The sequence below is a fragment of the Apteryx rowi genome, unplaced genomic scaffold, assembly GCF_003343035.1.
Source record: "Apteryx rowi isolate R43461 unplaced genomic scaffold, aptRow1 scaffold_165, whole genome shotgun sequence".
Lineage (NCBI taxonomy): Eukaryota > Metazoa > Chordata > Aves > Apterygiformes > Apterygidae > Apteryx > Apteryx rowi.
The window spans coordinates 205,935-219,583 of NW_020447919.1; the positions used below are offsets into that span (position 1 = coordinate 205,935).

At 39.7% G+C, this 13,649-nt stretch overlaps 1 protein-coding gene across 7 annotated transcripts in view; it reads right to left on the reverse strand.

Annotated features, from left to right (window-relative positions):
- Nucleotides 1-14: 14 nt before the first annotated feature.
- The window catches only part of CCNE2 (cyclin E2), a 25,426-nt gene continuing 11,791 nt past the window's right edge, over nucleotides 15-13,649 (reverse strand). For 5 of the 7 annotated variants that reach the window (XM_026060105.1, XM_026060107.1, XM_026060110.1 and 2 more), the window contains 11 exons: nucleotides 13,344-13,382; nucleotides 13,142-13,250; nucleotides 12,891-12,950; nucleotides 10,773-10,924; nucleotides 8,412-8,547; nucleotides 5,937-6,083; nucleotides 4,599-4,694; nucleotides 3,681-3,815; nucleotides 2,748-2,859; nucleotides 1,712-1,866; nucleotides 15-1,295 (listed from right to left, as the gene is read on the reverse strand). In XM_026060105.1, coding sequence (XP_025915890.1) covers nucleotides 1,194-1,295; nucleotides 1,712-1,866; nucleotides 2,748-2,859; nucleotides 3,681-3,815; nucleotides 4,599-4,694; nucleotides 5,937-6,083; nucleotides 8,412-8,547; nucleotides 10,773-10,924; nucleotides 12,891-12,950; nucleotides 13,142-13,250; nucleotides 13,344-13,382 — 1,243 coding nt within the window. In that variant the 3' untranslated portion in view covers nucleotides 15-1,193. Of the gene's footprint in view, nucleotides 1,867-2,747; nucleotides 2,860-3,680; nucleotides 3,816-4,598; nucleotides 4,695-5,936; nucleotides 6,084-8,411; nucleotides 8,548-10,772; nucleotides 10,925-12,890; nucleotides 12,951-13,141; nucleotides 13,251-13,343; nucleotides 13,383-13,649 lie in introns of all 7 variants that reach the window. The other 2 variants (XM_026060108.1, XM_026060111.1) reach the window with 2 other exon arrangements.

The following is a 13,649-nucleotide window of genomic DNA, read 5'->3' on the forward strand; positions in this document are numbered from 1 at the left end:
GCTAGTTCCACAATGCATTGTCCAAAGAAGCAATGAATTCAAGTTTGCTAAAAGTTAGAGTGAAAGAGCTCAAGTTTAATATAACAAAAAAAAAGACACTGGTATCATTTGAAGCTCAAGTGCAGTTTCATGAACTGCTCAAGGTCATACAAAACTGTTACTGCTAGAAGGGAGACGCAGGTAGGAGCATACTGTCCCCTTCAGCAGAAGTTAAGCACCTCAGAGGTTAGAGGTAGTGAATATTCCAAGGAAAACAGTAGTTAATGCTGCTTATAAACACTGATAAAATACAGCTCCACAGTTGCTTTTTAAAAATACTGTTCATACTACTTGAGTGGTTGTATAGCGTACCAGCAATTCAGATTTTTTTTTCCATACCCTCTCCAGTTCTAGCTCTGTTTTTGTCTTTTGAAAGTTGATGGTTGGCTCTTATCAGCTTGATCGCCTTCCTTTAAGGACTGTACTTCTTCCAGTTAAGGTTACTTCAGCAGCACATTCTTTACTTGTACTCTTATTACCTGAGGTCCGTACTGCACTTTAAGAATTAATTTAAGGATAAGTTTACAGCAGCCCTAAAGCTATCTTAAATTCATCAGCCTCATGTAGAGCTAGAATTTGATCCAGGGCTGGCTATACCTTAATGCAGTGGCAGAGTGGTTTTAGAAGGGTAAACTGCTTAACCACTGACCTCTGTAATCCTCTACCTGAGCTCACAGGGTGAATAAGTTTAGACATTAAGCTCTGCCCATACCAAGAAAATAAGAGTCAAGAATAGGTAATATGTACAAACTCATCAAGTTCTCCTGTATGGCTATCCCAAATTAAAGCAAGTTTGATGTGAGTTGAGTGGACAAGCTTTGCCACTCAGCCACTTCAAAACAAGTTCTTGAAATCCATAATTCATAATTTAAATTAGGAATGTTCAGAGTTGAATTAGTGCTGTCTGAGAATGGACAAGAGTAGTCCAACCTCATGCACTAACACAGGAAAGGACACTGGGCCTAAAAATTCTTTTGGCAAGTCTGTAGGAGGAGGTCTTAATTTCCTTCCATTGCTCAGGATAACATGTCTTTTACTGCCCAAGTCTTGAATAGCAGAACAGAGCATTAGAGGGAGTCAACTTCAGTATGATCTTGTTCTGAAGCACCAAGTCCTGCTCTGGAACTGTTCATGATGGTTGTTGCTCAGTTTTTTCATTTCTTCTCTGTACTTTTGGGAGGTGTTATTATTCCTCCTGTAGACACAGGAGATAACTGACCTGGGGCTGTAGATGCTGCTCCACTATTAACTTCTTCCTGTGGTGGAGGGGAGGAAGACAAGAGTTAACACATAGTACCAATTTCTACTTTTTAGTTTTACAAGCATTTCAGAAGCTTCTCTCATACTGCCAGTACAATTCAAGTACTCCTTAGTTAAAGGGTTGTTACCTGACAAAGTTACTATCTTTTAAACACTCCCCCTGTAATTCTTATCCAAGCCTTTGCTAATGACTTGTGTTATGGTAAAGCACATTGTTTCTCCCAAACATTTAAGGCTGTGCAAACCCTTACCTGCCAGCGCCTGGCCTTGCTCACTTGAGCCAACACAACTGAGCTCATTGCAGTCAGCAGCCTGTAACCTTTTGCTTTTCACTCATGCTTGATGATATATATTAGAAGAGGTGTATAACGCACTATCAAATGCCTGAACTGCAAATACACAAACCACATACCAGCATGTCCAAGTAACTTGTGTGTGTCTGAATATTATGTCGATCTTCTACTGCAACCTTCTTAAAATTCTTCAGTTTCACAGGGACCTTTCTTGTCACGTTTGCAAAAGGAACCATCCATTCTACACATTCGGAAATGCTGTCCCAGTCTAAGCCTAAAGGGCAAAACACAGTGGTACATTTATAGATCATGAAGGAGTTGTACAATCTTTATTAGACAGAATTCCAATAGGGTCATAAATTAAAACAAACAAACCACCACACATGCATGTAAAAGAACAGAAGCATTCTCCAAAAAATAAAAATAAAAAAAAATCCACCCATGTTTCTTTGTGCTTATGTCAAAATGTTGGGGCAGAGCAGAGGGCAGTGACCACAGGCCTCCTGAAAAAAAGCAGCTCTTTGGCAGTTAAGACTCTCCTTGCTTACCAGGAAAGGGGAAAGTAACAGTTACCCTGCTGTGACTTTTTTCCAACTGGAGCCCTAGATTTAGATGCACACTATAAAACTGTACATTATGCTGCAATCTTAAGTTTATCTTGAGCAACACACAAGTGCTGAATTTAGTTATGTGATTTTGCTCTTAGTAAGAGACAGGCTTGTAGGCATTAGCACCAAAGTTAATTGAATGCTGCTGACAGCCAGGGATGACTGGTTGCAAACATCACTTCAGGAAGAAAAGAAGCCAAATAATGAACTGCTAATGATCCTCAAAACAACTGGAATTCACAGGGCACTGGTATTAGCCCAAAAGCAAGAACATGCTTAGTTCCCCTAGATAAGGCTATGCTTCTGAAAGTGTTTCCTTCTTTTTCAAGCCTTCGTAATGTTTGAAACAGTGGTAGGAAGGAAGTGAAACGAGGAAAACACACAAAACAGAAGAACAAACTTAATATCCATGTAGTTTTTGTTCTTTTGCAGCATTACAGCAGCATTGATAAACCAATACGCTTTTAAGCAGTTTCAGGCCTATAATAACTTTCAGAAGTCGCTGCCTAACAATGCCAAGACCTACAAAGGCTTCTTCTAGACTTACCTGAAGCTTTCTTAACTACTTCGATTGAGGTATAGTGGCAGAGTGCAGCAGCAGCTAGTGTTCTGTACTGGAAGTCCAAAGAATTCACATCCAGAATACACAGGTCTAAGAGCTGAGGAAACAAGAGTTACAAATTTTAACAAGAAGATACTTTAGTATAATCCTGCCTGAGAAACTGCTATGCATATGCTAGTTCTCTTACAGTCTAGTCTGTAGCACATACATGGCTGTACTTTTTACTATCGGTGACATGCATCTGGTTTATCTTTGGCACCAATTTTAGTTAAAGTTGGTCTCACAGAATTATGATGCAAAACAATTTGCTCTTCTACCATTAACATGCAGAATACTGCAAATTTAAGTACACCTTTAAGCTTTTAGCAGAGCTCTGGAAGGTCTTATTAATAAAAATACTTAGGAGTTCAGTGAATTAGACCAGTCTTCTCTTTAGCAAGACTCTCCAAGGCTGGATACAATACGCACCCACAAAAATTGAACTATCCTAGTTTCAGGATAGTCAAACGTTTCTCAGACTGTATTCTAGACAAATACACAGAAACATTGTTACAGATGATACAGCTAGACACCATTACCTGTCCATAAACAGTCTTATATTATCATCCTACTCTCAAAAGCTGTTGCTATTGCCTGTTGTTTGCAGAACTATAGCGCATAGCAACCAGATTTGTATTTTTCCAGTGTAGAGTCAAGTCTTAAAATAGCTGAGAGCAGGGAAACAAAATACACATGGGTACTTCTCCTCAAAACTTCAGTATAAAGTTCTCTGGGAGGGTCAAATTTGCACATTCCTTTACAAAGCAATAGATGAGGTGAAACAAGGAAAAGCATTCTTTAAAGCCTTTCCGAGTATAATGTATAGTTGTGCTTGTAATCGCTTCCAAATGGTGTATTCCTATACAGCTTACTACCTACCTGTGCTATCTGAATGAATTTTTCCTGAGAATACTGAGGTAGCAGCACTTTTGGAACATCCTTCAGAGCATCCACTTGAAGATAAAGGTTCAGCCAAGAGATGATGGTCACCGGACAGAGTTCCCATTTTAAAGCCTGTAAATATTAAACATTTAAGTACCTTAAGCCATGCAAAGATAGTTTGGTGCTCTGATCTCTTTTCCCAAACCTCCCCTTCTGAGTTAGGTCGTCTTACTGCACAGGTCCTTGAAAGACATTAAAGAGTTGCTACAATTTCAAGTACAAATGTTCTTTTCAGATTGCATTCTTACTACTTTTTGAAAAGGCTGGATTACAATCAGCGCAAAAGCACATTTATCTCAATCCCTTTACTATACCCATGCAGTTGAATCTAACATCTCTTTCCCATTCAGAAATTGGGAAAGTAGAATATTTCCCTCAGAATGTCTGAACCTGCAGCTAGCATCTACTGCTAAGGAAGAATAAGCGCATAAGAAATTCTGCAACAGTAAAGACAGATCCTTTCCAATACAAGGAGCATTGAGCTGTGTGTGTCAGTTCTTTGCCTACTTCTTCTAGAGGCTCCAGTTCATGGACAGCGAGGGACCTTAGCAAGCGCAGCACATTTCAGCAATAGCCTTGCGGTTTATCCTGTAGCTGGCCTCACTTGCTAAGAGCCTCCTTTCCATGCAAGCTTGGGAAACCTGTCCTTTTCCAGCAGAGCACAAACAGTGACTTCAGCCCAGCCATGGCCTTTGTTGATACAATGTTGATACAATGAACATGAAGGTTTCATTGTTTTGCAGAAAGAGGGACGTACTAGAGATGTTTCATCTGTAAGCAAGTAAACCGCATTAAAACACAAGGCTCAGCTGACACTCATTCAGCCAGCCCTTACAAGTATAGTGAAGTTATTACCTTTAACATAATAAGTTCCATTCTTATTATATCATCTTCACTGCAAGCACCATCAGTGACATATGCAAATTCTTGAATTTTAGGAGCATAGATTTCCTTTCAAGAGAGAAGCAGAAAAAAATGTCAAGATCAGAGTGGCTTAGGATTCCAGGAAAGCTTGAGAAGATACTGGCAAATACTTCTAGTCCATAACATTTCTTATGCTAGAATAGTGTTTTCCTGGTTATATATAGTGACTTGAAAACTTATAGGATAGGAGATATTGAAAACTGTTGTGTAACATGTGACAGATTTATTGCAACCCGTTTAGCTTTGGGGGAAATAAGTATTGACCAAACAATCAGAACAACTTTTCGCTCATTTTGCTTTCTACTCAGCTGTTCTATTTGGTGTAAAAGCATACACCATCCCATTCTTGGAGCACATCGCTGTATTGGAAAAGGCTTGCTGATAAGAATTTAGGCACAATGTCAGTTAGCACTGGCATACTCACATAGATAAAAATAACTGGAAAAAGATGGGAGAAAAATCCCACTGTATCTGGCAAAGCCATGGCGCAGAGATAGTTAACAAGAAGTTTCTGCTGACCTAGTTCACACCAGTTCAGGCCATGTTTAGGTGTGTTGGCAGAAAAGCCAACTTGCCAGCAGAACTGCTTCTGCCCCAACTGGCTCCACAGCCAGGCTGTGCCACACGCTTCCTTAGGACAGATGCATGCTTATAGGGTCAGCACCTTGCTTTTGGTGCACCAGCTAGATCAAGGGTTTTGCAAGTATTAAGAATTAATATTCCAAATTTTCATCTCAGTCGAGCCTATCGTGCATCGGGTATTCAGAGGAAACACATGAAAATATGCTGTTGCCTCATAACTAGTGTGCAATGTAATGCATCACCACCAATGCATTCATTTCATTACTTTTGAAAGGAAACAACTCCACTAAACTGGTTTAGAGGGGTATCAGCTTGTTGAACAGGCAGTCTGAGACTTAGGCTTGCTTTTGTTTAAGTCTCACCCCCAATTCCTGAGATTGTTTGCCAATTGCTGTATATTTGGAAAAAGACAAAACAGAACTACTCCTAGCACATCTGCATACCTTTTCAGTTTATGTGGTCTCCTTCTCCGCTGCTGAGGAAAGGGAGGACAAAGACTACACTCCAAGAGATTGATTTATTAACAACTGTTTTGCTGAAGGAAAAGACTAAAGTTTCCCCTTCTGGCCTTCAGTATTATACGTACACCACCAGGTTCAAGAGATTCATACAGAAGAAACAAACATTATCATTGTCTTTTTAGTTATTTCAAACTTACTACCCTCCTCCTGTAACAGAGCTTCTTACCTCAAGTTTGGAGGCAATGAATAACGAGGTAATTCCTATGAGCTGAAGCATACTCTTGTTAATGTTCTTTTGTGTCAACATGAATCTATCAAAAAAGTCTTGAGCTAGGTAGAAGGTTTCCCTGTGGAGCGCATACACCTCGCATACCTAAAACAGGAGAAAAAAATAAATCTATTCTGCACTGCATTCCATTATAAAAATTGATGCATGCATATCGGAGTATTCGCATTTTAACAGCAAACCATTGTATGCACAATTTTATCTTTTGCACAGATATAAACCATCACATATCTAAATGTGTTAGGTAGCACTGAATAATATGGAACTGGGAGAAGTATTTCTCACACTCCCACCCAAAACACCAGTTATCCATGGGGCAGTAACATATTTCCAAAGTGCACATTTCCAAGGGCACAGAGAATCTAAATATCATCCAATTTCCTTAAAATGAGTACCAGCAAATAGCCAGAAGTTTTCCAACAAAATAAGAAAATGAAAAATGAAAATAAAAACAAGCCAAGCACTCCTTCGATTCATCAAAAATACTTTGGGCTTAAACTTTAAGCTGTATCTTTCCCATATTCCAAGGGGAACAGCCATCTACCTCCAGCAGCAGGTTTCCTTGGCAGGGGTCTTTAAAAAATTTGCACAGAATCAAAGTGGTTCCAATTCAGTTCAGCAAAAAAGGAAAGGAGACTTCTCTGACCTGGAAATCTTATACAGGAGCCCTACTTTCTCCTTTTATCTCTAATTGAATTAGGGCAGATCTACCACAACTCCACCTTATCAATGACTTTGCATCCCTTCCACAAGTTAGATATCTAGAAATTACTTTAAATCTACTTAAGAGTCAGTAGGGGTAAAAAATATCCAATGTATAGTTCCCAAGCAGGTCTGAGCTTCCTGCTCCACTTGACTATTTCACTTGCATGCAAAGTCAGAATAATATCACTACTTCTAGCTATTTCATAAGAGAAGGCTGAAAGCCTGTTTGTGGATTACATCCCTTCCCGGTGTTCAAAAATGCAGCTAGCTGACAATAATGTCACAGCTCATTCTTTTAGAGCTGATCTAATATATGTCAACTAATGTGCTAACATGACATGATTAACTACTGCTCCAAACAAGACTCAGAACTAAAAAAAGGTAGAGACCAGAGTCACCCATGAATAAGCGAGTACTGTTTCTATAAAAGTATACGTGCCAAATGTAAATAATGATGCCTGGTCATGTTTAGAAAAGTATTAGTTATAAAGTCACATAAGACAAAATTAAGAGCTACTGGAGGATTCTTAAAGTTGCCATGATTTTATTCCACTGTGGCATGTAGTGTTACTGAACTAGACAATGATAATGAGGTCCATTTTGATGTTTATGTTTGGAAGATGGATGATTTCCCAACAGTTCTCCAGATTAAAAATATATGTATATGCCCAATTCAAAGGTGGTAAGCAAGTCAGACATTAGAAGAATTAGCAAAGTGTCACTATTTGAATCACTTTAATATTCAGACTGTTAAAAAATAAAATAAAATAAAATAAACCCTTCCCTTGAAGTTCCCTGCTATTAGTCCTCTTCCACCAAGACAGAGAAAGCAGGAGTGCCAGTGTAACATTTGCTTCCATGGAGAACTTGACATGGAACTGATAAACTTTGCAAGATCCCCTCTGCAGATGGACAAGGATTGCATGATTCAAAGGTTGCTTTTGGCAGCAGCAATTAAATATCCTTAATACAAAGTTCTTGGAAATGACTGTAGAGCATAGCTCTCTATTTACAACATTAATATTCCTCCACATAGAGTTGGCTGCCAGATTCAAATTATTCCAGTTTTTAAGTTCTCAAACTCAGTCGAAGTACAGTAATTAGACAGGAACATGGATATGGTTTATTTGTAATCCTTTTCAAACAAAAACCTGTTTACATCAACAGCCTTTAGATGCTTGCCACTAATGTACTACTTGTTTCTGCTCTCTTCACAGGATACAAATAAAGATTTTAATATTAAGTCAGGGAAGAACAGTGTCAGTGGCTGACATTTAAAGGCTCTTGATACAGACAAGGCCAGGGTGGAAACTCAAGTCCTCAAACCAGATGCAGTTGTCTCAAGAGCTGGATACATTCTAACATGGTTAAAGCCCCATAAATAATCTCACTTTAGCAATTTCAGTACATTGTCTTGAAATTAGATTTAATTAGATTGCTCCTCTTCCCAATAAGTAATATTAAAAGAACTAAAATTCAGAACTATTATTTTCTGTGCTGTCTGGAGGGTTCAACGTCTCCTGCCAGGAAAGACTGAATGTAACTCACCAACAGGATCAAGAGTAGTAACTTGTAACCCTTTTGTTGCAAACTGTTTTTGTCATTTACCATTACAGTACATTTTGCTATTAGATCTTTTATGTAAAAGCTTTGCTTTTATCTGCCTCCTTTATAGGCATAACACATGGTAAAACAACTTAGAAGACACACCTCTAGGAGCCAGTCTAGCAGTATTGATCTCATGTGCGGTTGCAAGCTAGAATGCAGTGATGTGAAATGCTTGCAGTGAGCATATCTGTTCTCCTTCTTCAGGATGTTGAGCCAGACATCTTTGGAATTTCCCCAGCTGTGGAATGAAGTTGCACAGAGCATTGTAAGCATACATACACCTTCGCAAAGGGTATAAAAACATTTATTGTTTACAGATATTCAGGAACAAACAAACAAACAAAAAGCCTGCACACTAAAAGATCCTTTTAGTAATTAGAAAGCTGCATGCATACTTTGAACACTTTACATTACCACAACAGCAGCTTGACAAGATTATCTGCCAGTCCAGTTTTTAAAGAAGAGCCAGTAAAACGCAGCATGTGCATCAAAGTTGCACATACAACCAAGCAAAGTTTCCTATTTTGCTAGTTATGTGGCCATTAACAAGTATAGTGCAGGCAGCCATTTTAAAATTTGACTTTCTAGGGAGTAAGGTAAAAAACAAAATGCTTCCACCCCTCCCCCCCCAAACATAGTCCAGTTTAGTGTAAAAAGTAGTTACAGCTGGTGTTTAAAATTCACTCATCTTTCCTTTTCCTGTCCAGTCTACCTTAAGGCTCAGAAACATGCTATTCCGACAAAAATTGAGTTCTTGTTTATTGCTAATCTACAATTTATTAGCACTTAAGTTTACTTGGTAAAGAAAAAGTGGATGCCTGTATCACTACTATGGTTTGGTTTTAATTTGGGATTATTGTTATTATCGATTGATGTGTTTTTTTTGTTGTTGTTTTTTTTTCTTAAATATACTTCTCATCCTACAGTTACTAAGGAGGACAGCATGTTAACCAACGCAATGTTGATTTCCTACTGTTATTTTTGGACTTAAATATTTACTTTTCCCCAAGTAAAAGCAGAGAGAAATTTACAGAGCTGGTCACATTGTCCCACAAGTTCTAACTCAAATCAGTTCCACTCTACTGCCATTGTAAATAAACAAACAAACAAGCTGAAGAAATACTTTCTTGTTTAATACACAAGCCAAAGCAGGCAGGCATGAAGAACTCCCTTATCACCATCTTCCTGCAGCAGCTAGAAAATCATGTAGAAGGCAAGAGAGTAAATGACCCCCTCATTTGGCTAATTGGAAAGGATGGAGCTCAGCTTTAACAGATGCCTATCAACAAGAGGCAAGTACGGAGGATGCAACCCCACGCATGGAATTCCCTATCAGAACATATCTTTGGGATCCAACAGTTTACAGCAGCTTCCTAAAGCAGTACAGGAGAGTCTCCTACCTACCATCTTTTTCACTACTTTGGACTAAGCTTTCCAACAACAACAACAACAAAAGAAAAAAAAAAAGAGAGAAAAGTGATTTGCTAGGTATAGAGAAGAGTACACTGTTCTTTAAAGCACAGTTCAGCAACCTACAGCAGGCTTGGGAGTAATACTGAGAGAGAGCAGTTGAGTTTGCAACTTGGTAAAAGAGAGTGTGAGAGACCTATTGCTTTGCACTGAGGCAAAAAAYGTCACCAAACAAAAACATGGCTTCATGTTCTGGTTCTTTTCCCATTCACCTCAGCAGTTCTCCATAAAGCCTCCACAACTTTATATGCACGACAAACAATTTTATTTCATTAAATATTAGGTTGAAACAAACAGCAACCAAGAAACCTATTAACACACCTGAATGTCCCAGACATTCAAAAACTGCAGAATCTTATTTAGTCATCTAGTCTATCCCTCTGCAGGAGAGAAACTGTTTCCATCGATATATTTAGTCTACCAATTAAAGATTTGCAAGAAAAGTCTGGTCTACAGTGCGATTACCCTTTCCTCTTCAGCAACATCTTCATCTTCTCTGCAATACTGTCCACTGGTCTAAAAAGACTAGAACTGCAACTGCACCAAACATATTGCATTAGTAAGCTACCTGCAAAGTGATAGCACCACAAAGTTATTTGTGTTTTTAAATATTTAAGTTCATAAAGAAAACATAGCTTAGTACTTTGGCTGGTTTTTTGGTTGCTCAGTTTCAACAGCTCTGAAAGAAGTTTAGTTTTAACAACTGTGTTCATGAATCTTAAGGCCGGCCCTTAGCATCAAGTTACAAGAAAATGGCTCTGAAAGACAAAAATTCTCTCTCCGTTCTCACTGCATTTATAAGAGCAGTGAAAAAGTAGAATTTTTGTCTTTTTTGGGGCAAGCATTGAATTGTTTGTGGGACAAAGAGACAAGCAGAGGAATGGGTTGATTACTGCCTGTTGTTATACGAACACTATACAGCAACAGATTCTACTGTGGTGATTCAATATACTTCAAAAAGACATCAAGAACTGCAGCATCTGGAAAACTTACTTGAGTTCAGGCAAAGGCGATGGATTTATGAAGAAGTTTCTGAACCTGTATTTTTTGAACCTGGAGAAGTCAGTGGTTACCGATTCTTTATGAGGTGTTTCAATAATTATGCAAGGTGAGATGCCTCCTGTTATCGTGGGCGGCCAACAACTCTACAACATAAACAAGATATCTTTTAAATGTTGATTTTACTACGATAGCAAGAGGGGTGAATTCTAGATTATAGCAACAACAAGAATATACATAACATGCATTAGCCTTTTTGGACTTCAGCATCGATTCAGAAGCACAGGAAAAGTGAAAGATTAAATGCCAGCAAAGCCTTTCGTAGCCAAGAGTACCCAAACATACACTTTTAACAAGTTCAGGGAACTCAGCTTTGAGGAAGAGAATCACCTTTGTGAAGCCATGCATAATCAAATCCATTGCTAGAGCTGTTCAGTTACAGCACATAAGGAAAAGGCTCTCACTGCTGCTAGAGAAAGGGATGTTAGGTTCATTAGGTTACTGGCCCTACTATCTACTTATTTATTCAGCGGGAAAAGAAAGGAGGTGGTGGAGGTTCTACTGTCACTCAGTGGAAATTCAGCAACTCGTTATCTTCCAATTAAGGACTCCAGGGAGGAACCACCCATCTCAGCTCCAGAGCTAGATACTCACTGAGTGAGCAGCAGCTGTCAACTATCTTTCAGCCTGCCAAAGCCAAATATGGGATGCAATGACTCAAAAAGGAGAGGAACCCAAAGTTATTCAGGCAGAAAACTTCAAAGAAGGAATTCCAAATTACTTTAGTTAACTAGGTAACTTGTTTCACTATTACTTATCGGTTGTACATAACCAATACAAGTGAAGAGACATCAAACGCATGGAGCGTATGCAACACTGTAATGGTTGACAGCCTTTAAAATGGTGACACAGAACATAAGTTACATTCTGGAGAATTAGGTGGGACACTATTCACAAAGAATGGAAACACCTGTCCCTGAACACTGACTTTTCCTGTAGAGCTGTTTTGCAAAAAAGTAAACTACATATGATTTCCTTAGTATATCCAAACCTATTTAGCCAGATTAAAGTACCCAAGGATGAAGTTGCATAGCCTAGCTGAGCTGATCCAATAGCATACAGCCACCAGAAAATGGAGATCCTGCTGCTGCTTCTCTCCTGTCTCACTCCTTCCTTTTCAAACATCTTTGATGCTTGCCAGACCCTCTGCTGGGTTGATTCAACTCACTAATTTGGTAGAACATTACTCACTTCTTAGTGCCAAATTATCAAGTTGAACCTGCATACTGCATCATTTAAAGAGCATCAAAAAATGAGGGCAAGGCAGGGGAAGGAGTGAATGGCTGGACATCAAGGAGCGGAAGATGGGGGAAGCAGGACCTCCCCCTTTCAGCAAAGGTGAGATGTGACATGCAATTTCATCCCAAGTACAATTTACAAACTTGGGCAGTGTTTTCCCATGCAAAGCTTTCAAGTAAAACTTCATTCAGAAGAGCTTAACTACACAGATTTCCTTCACCAGTTAACTGTTCGTCTCATTTGGTTTAAGAGCAGATCAACAGCATAACTGCAAATGAGATTTTATTTGCAAGAGGAAGTTATATTACTAATTCATTTTAAAGTGCTGTAATCCCCCTCATTTGGTTTAATAGTGGCCTATTTCAGCTATAGCAGATTCCCAAATTGATCTAAATAATTTAAAGAATTGTTAAATGAAAGTAAAGGGCACCCATATGGTCGTGAATATCAAGGTGTGACTTCAAGCCCGTTTAGTTAAACAAGTGCAATAGTCCTGTTTAGACTTGCTTCTAGGCCTTACCTGATTTGCATATGGTGTTATTCTGGAATATCTGTTTTTGTTCTAATTTTTTACACCTAACCTTACTCTGCAGTGGTTTTCACACTGAAGGACCCTCTATCTGCAGCAAAACTGGGCATAAAAAGCAGAAACAAATAAAGAGAAACTAAGGTGTAGAGCACCTATACTTTCTACCTCTGAAGGTAGAAACTTCCCCTATCCGATACTTTCTGGTGTGGAATGCATGACTTCACACCCACCAATATAAACCAGATGGACTCCCTCACCTAGTTTGGTATTCAGGATTGAATTACCTTAATCTCATACTGATGTTTCTTAGCAATTTTCCCATCTTCTCTTTTCTTTATCTCCTGCTGAGAGAAAAGATGCACATCAACAGACAGACACTCCGATCAGCACGCCCACCTCCACAGCTAAAGCAAAGCATCAGTGTCCTGGCCCCGCTTTGGAAAGTGGGAACTCAGCAGAGGGAAGACTCCCCCATTCAGGTGCATTGGTGGGCTTGCAGTATTATTAAGTTTCTCAAGTCTTTCAAATTGTTCACCTCTGCTGTCCTCCTTTTCCTGGTCTGGAGGTGTTCTGGGGCCTGCAGCTCTTGTGGAGACTCTTCTTGACATGACAGCGGCTGCTGCTGCTTGGCTTGCAAACGGCTACTGCGAGGGGCAAAAAGACACGCGACATCAGGAGAACGGCAGTCGCTAAGTGGACACAGATCTGCTCAGTATATTAGGATGCTGACAGCTTACCTGCGCCTTGACATCTTCTTTGGGTTGCCAGATCTCCACCTGGACCAGAGAAACAACATAAACTCGGTTCAGGCCTCCGCAGAAAGTTATGACACAGCAGGACGCTCAGTCCGAGGGCGACCTACGCAGCGGGCGAGGCAGCGCGATTTGCCCAACCGTTAAATGGAAGAACACAAGCGTTTTACTGGCGCAAAGACCCCCAGGGCACGCAGCGCCTCTGGGTCGCAGTCACACACGGCCCCGCACCCCGTAGCGCCCCGTCGGAGACCGGCCCGTTAACCGGGGGGGGAGGGGGGGGCGGGGCGC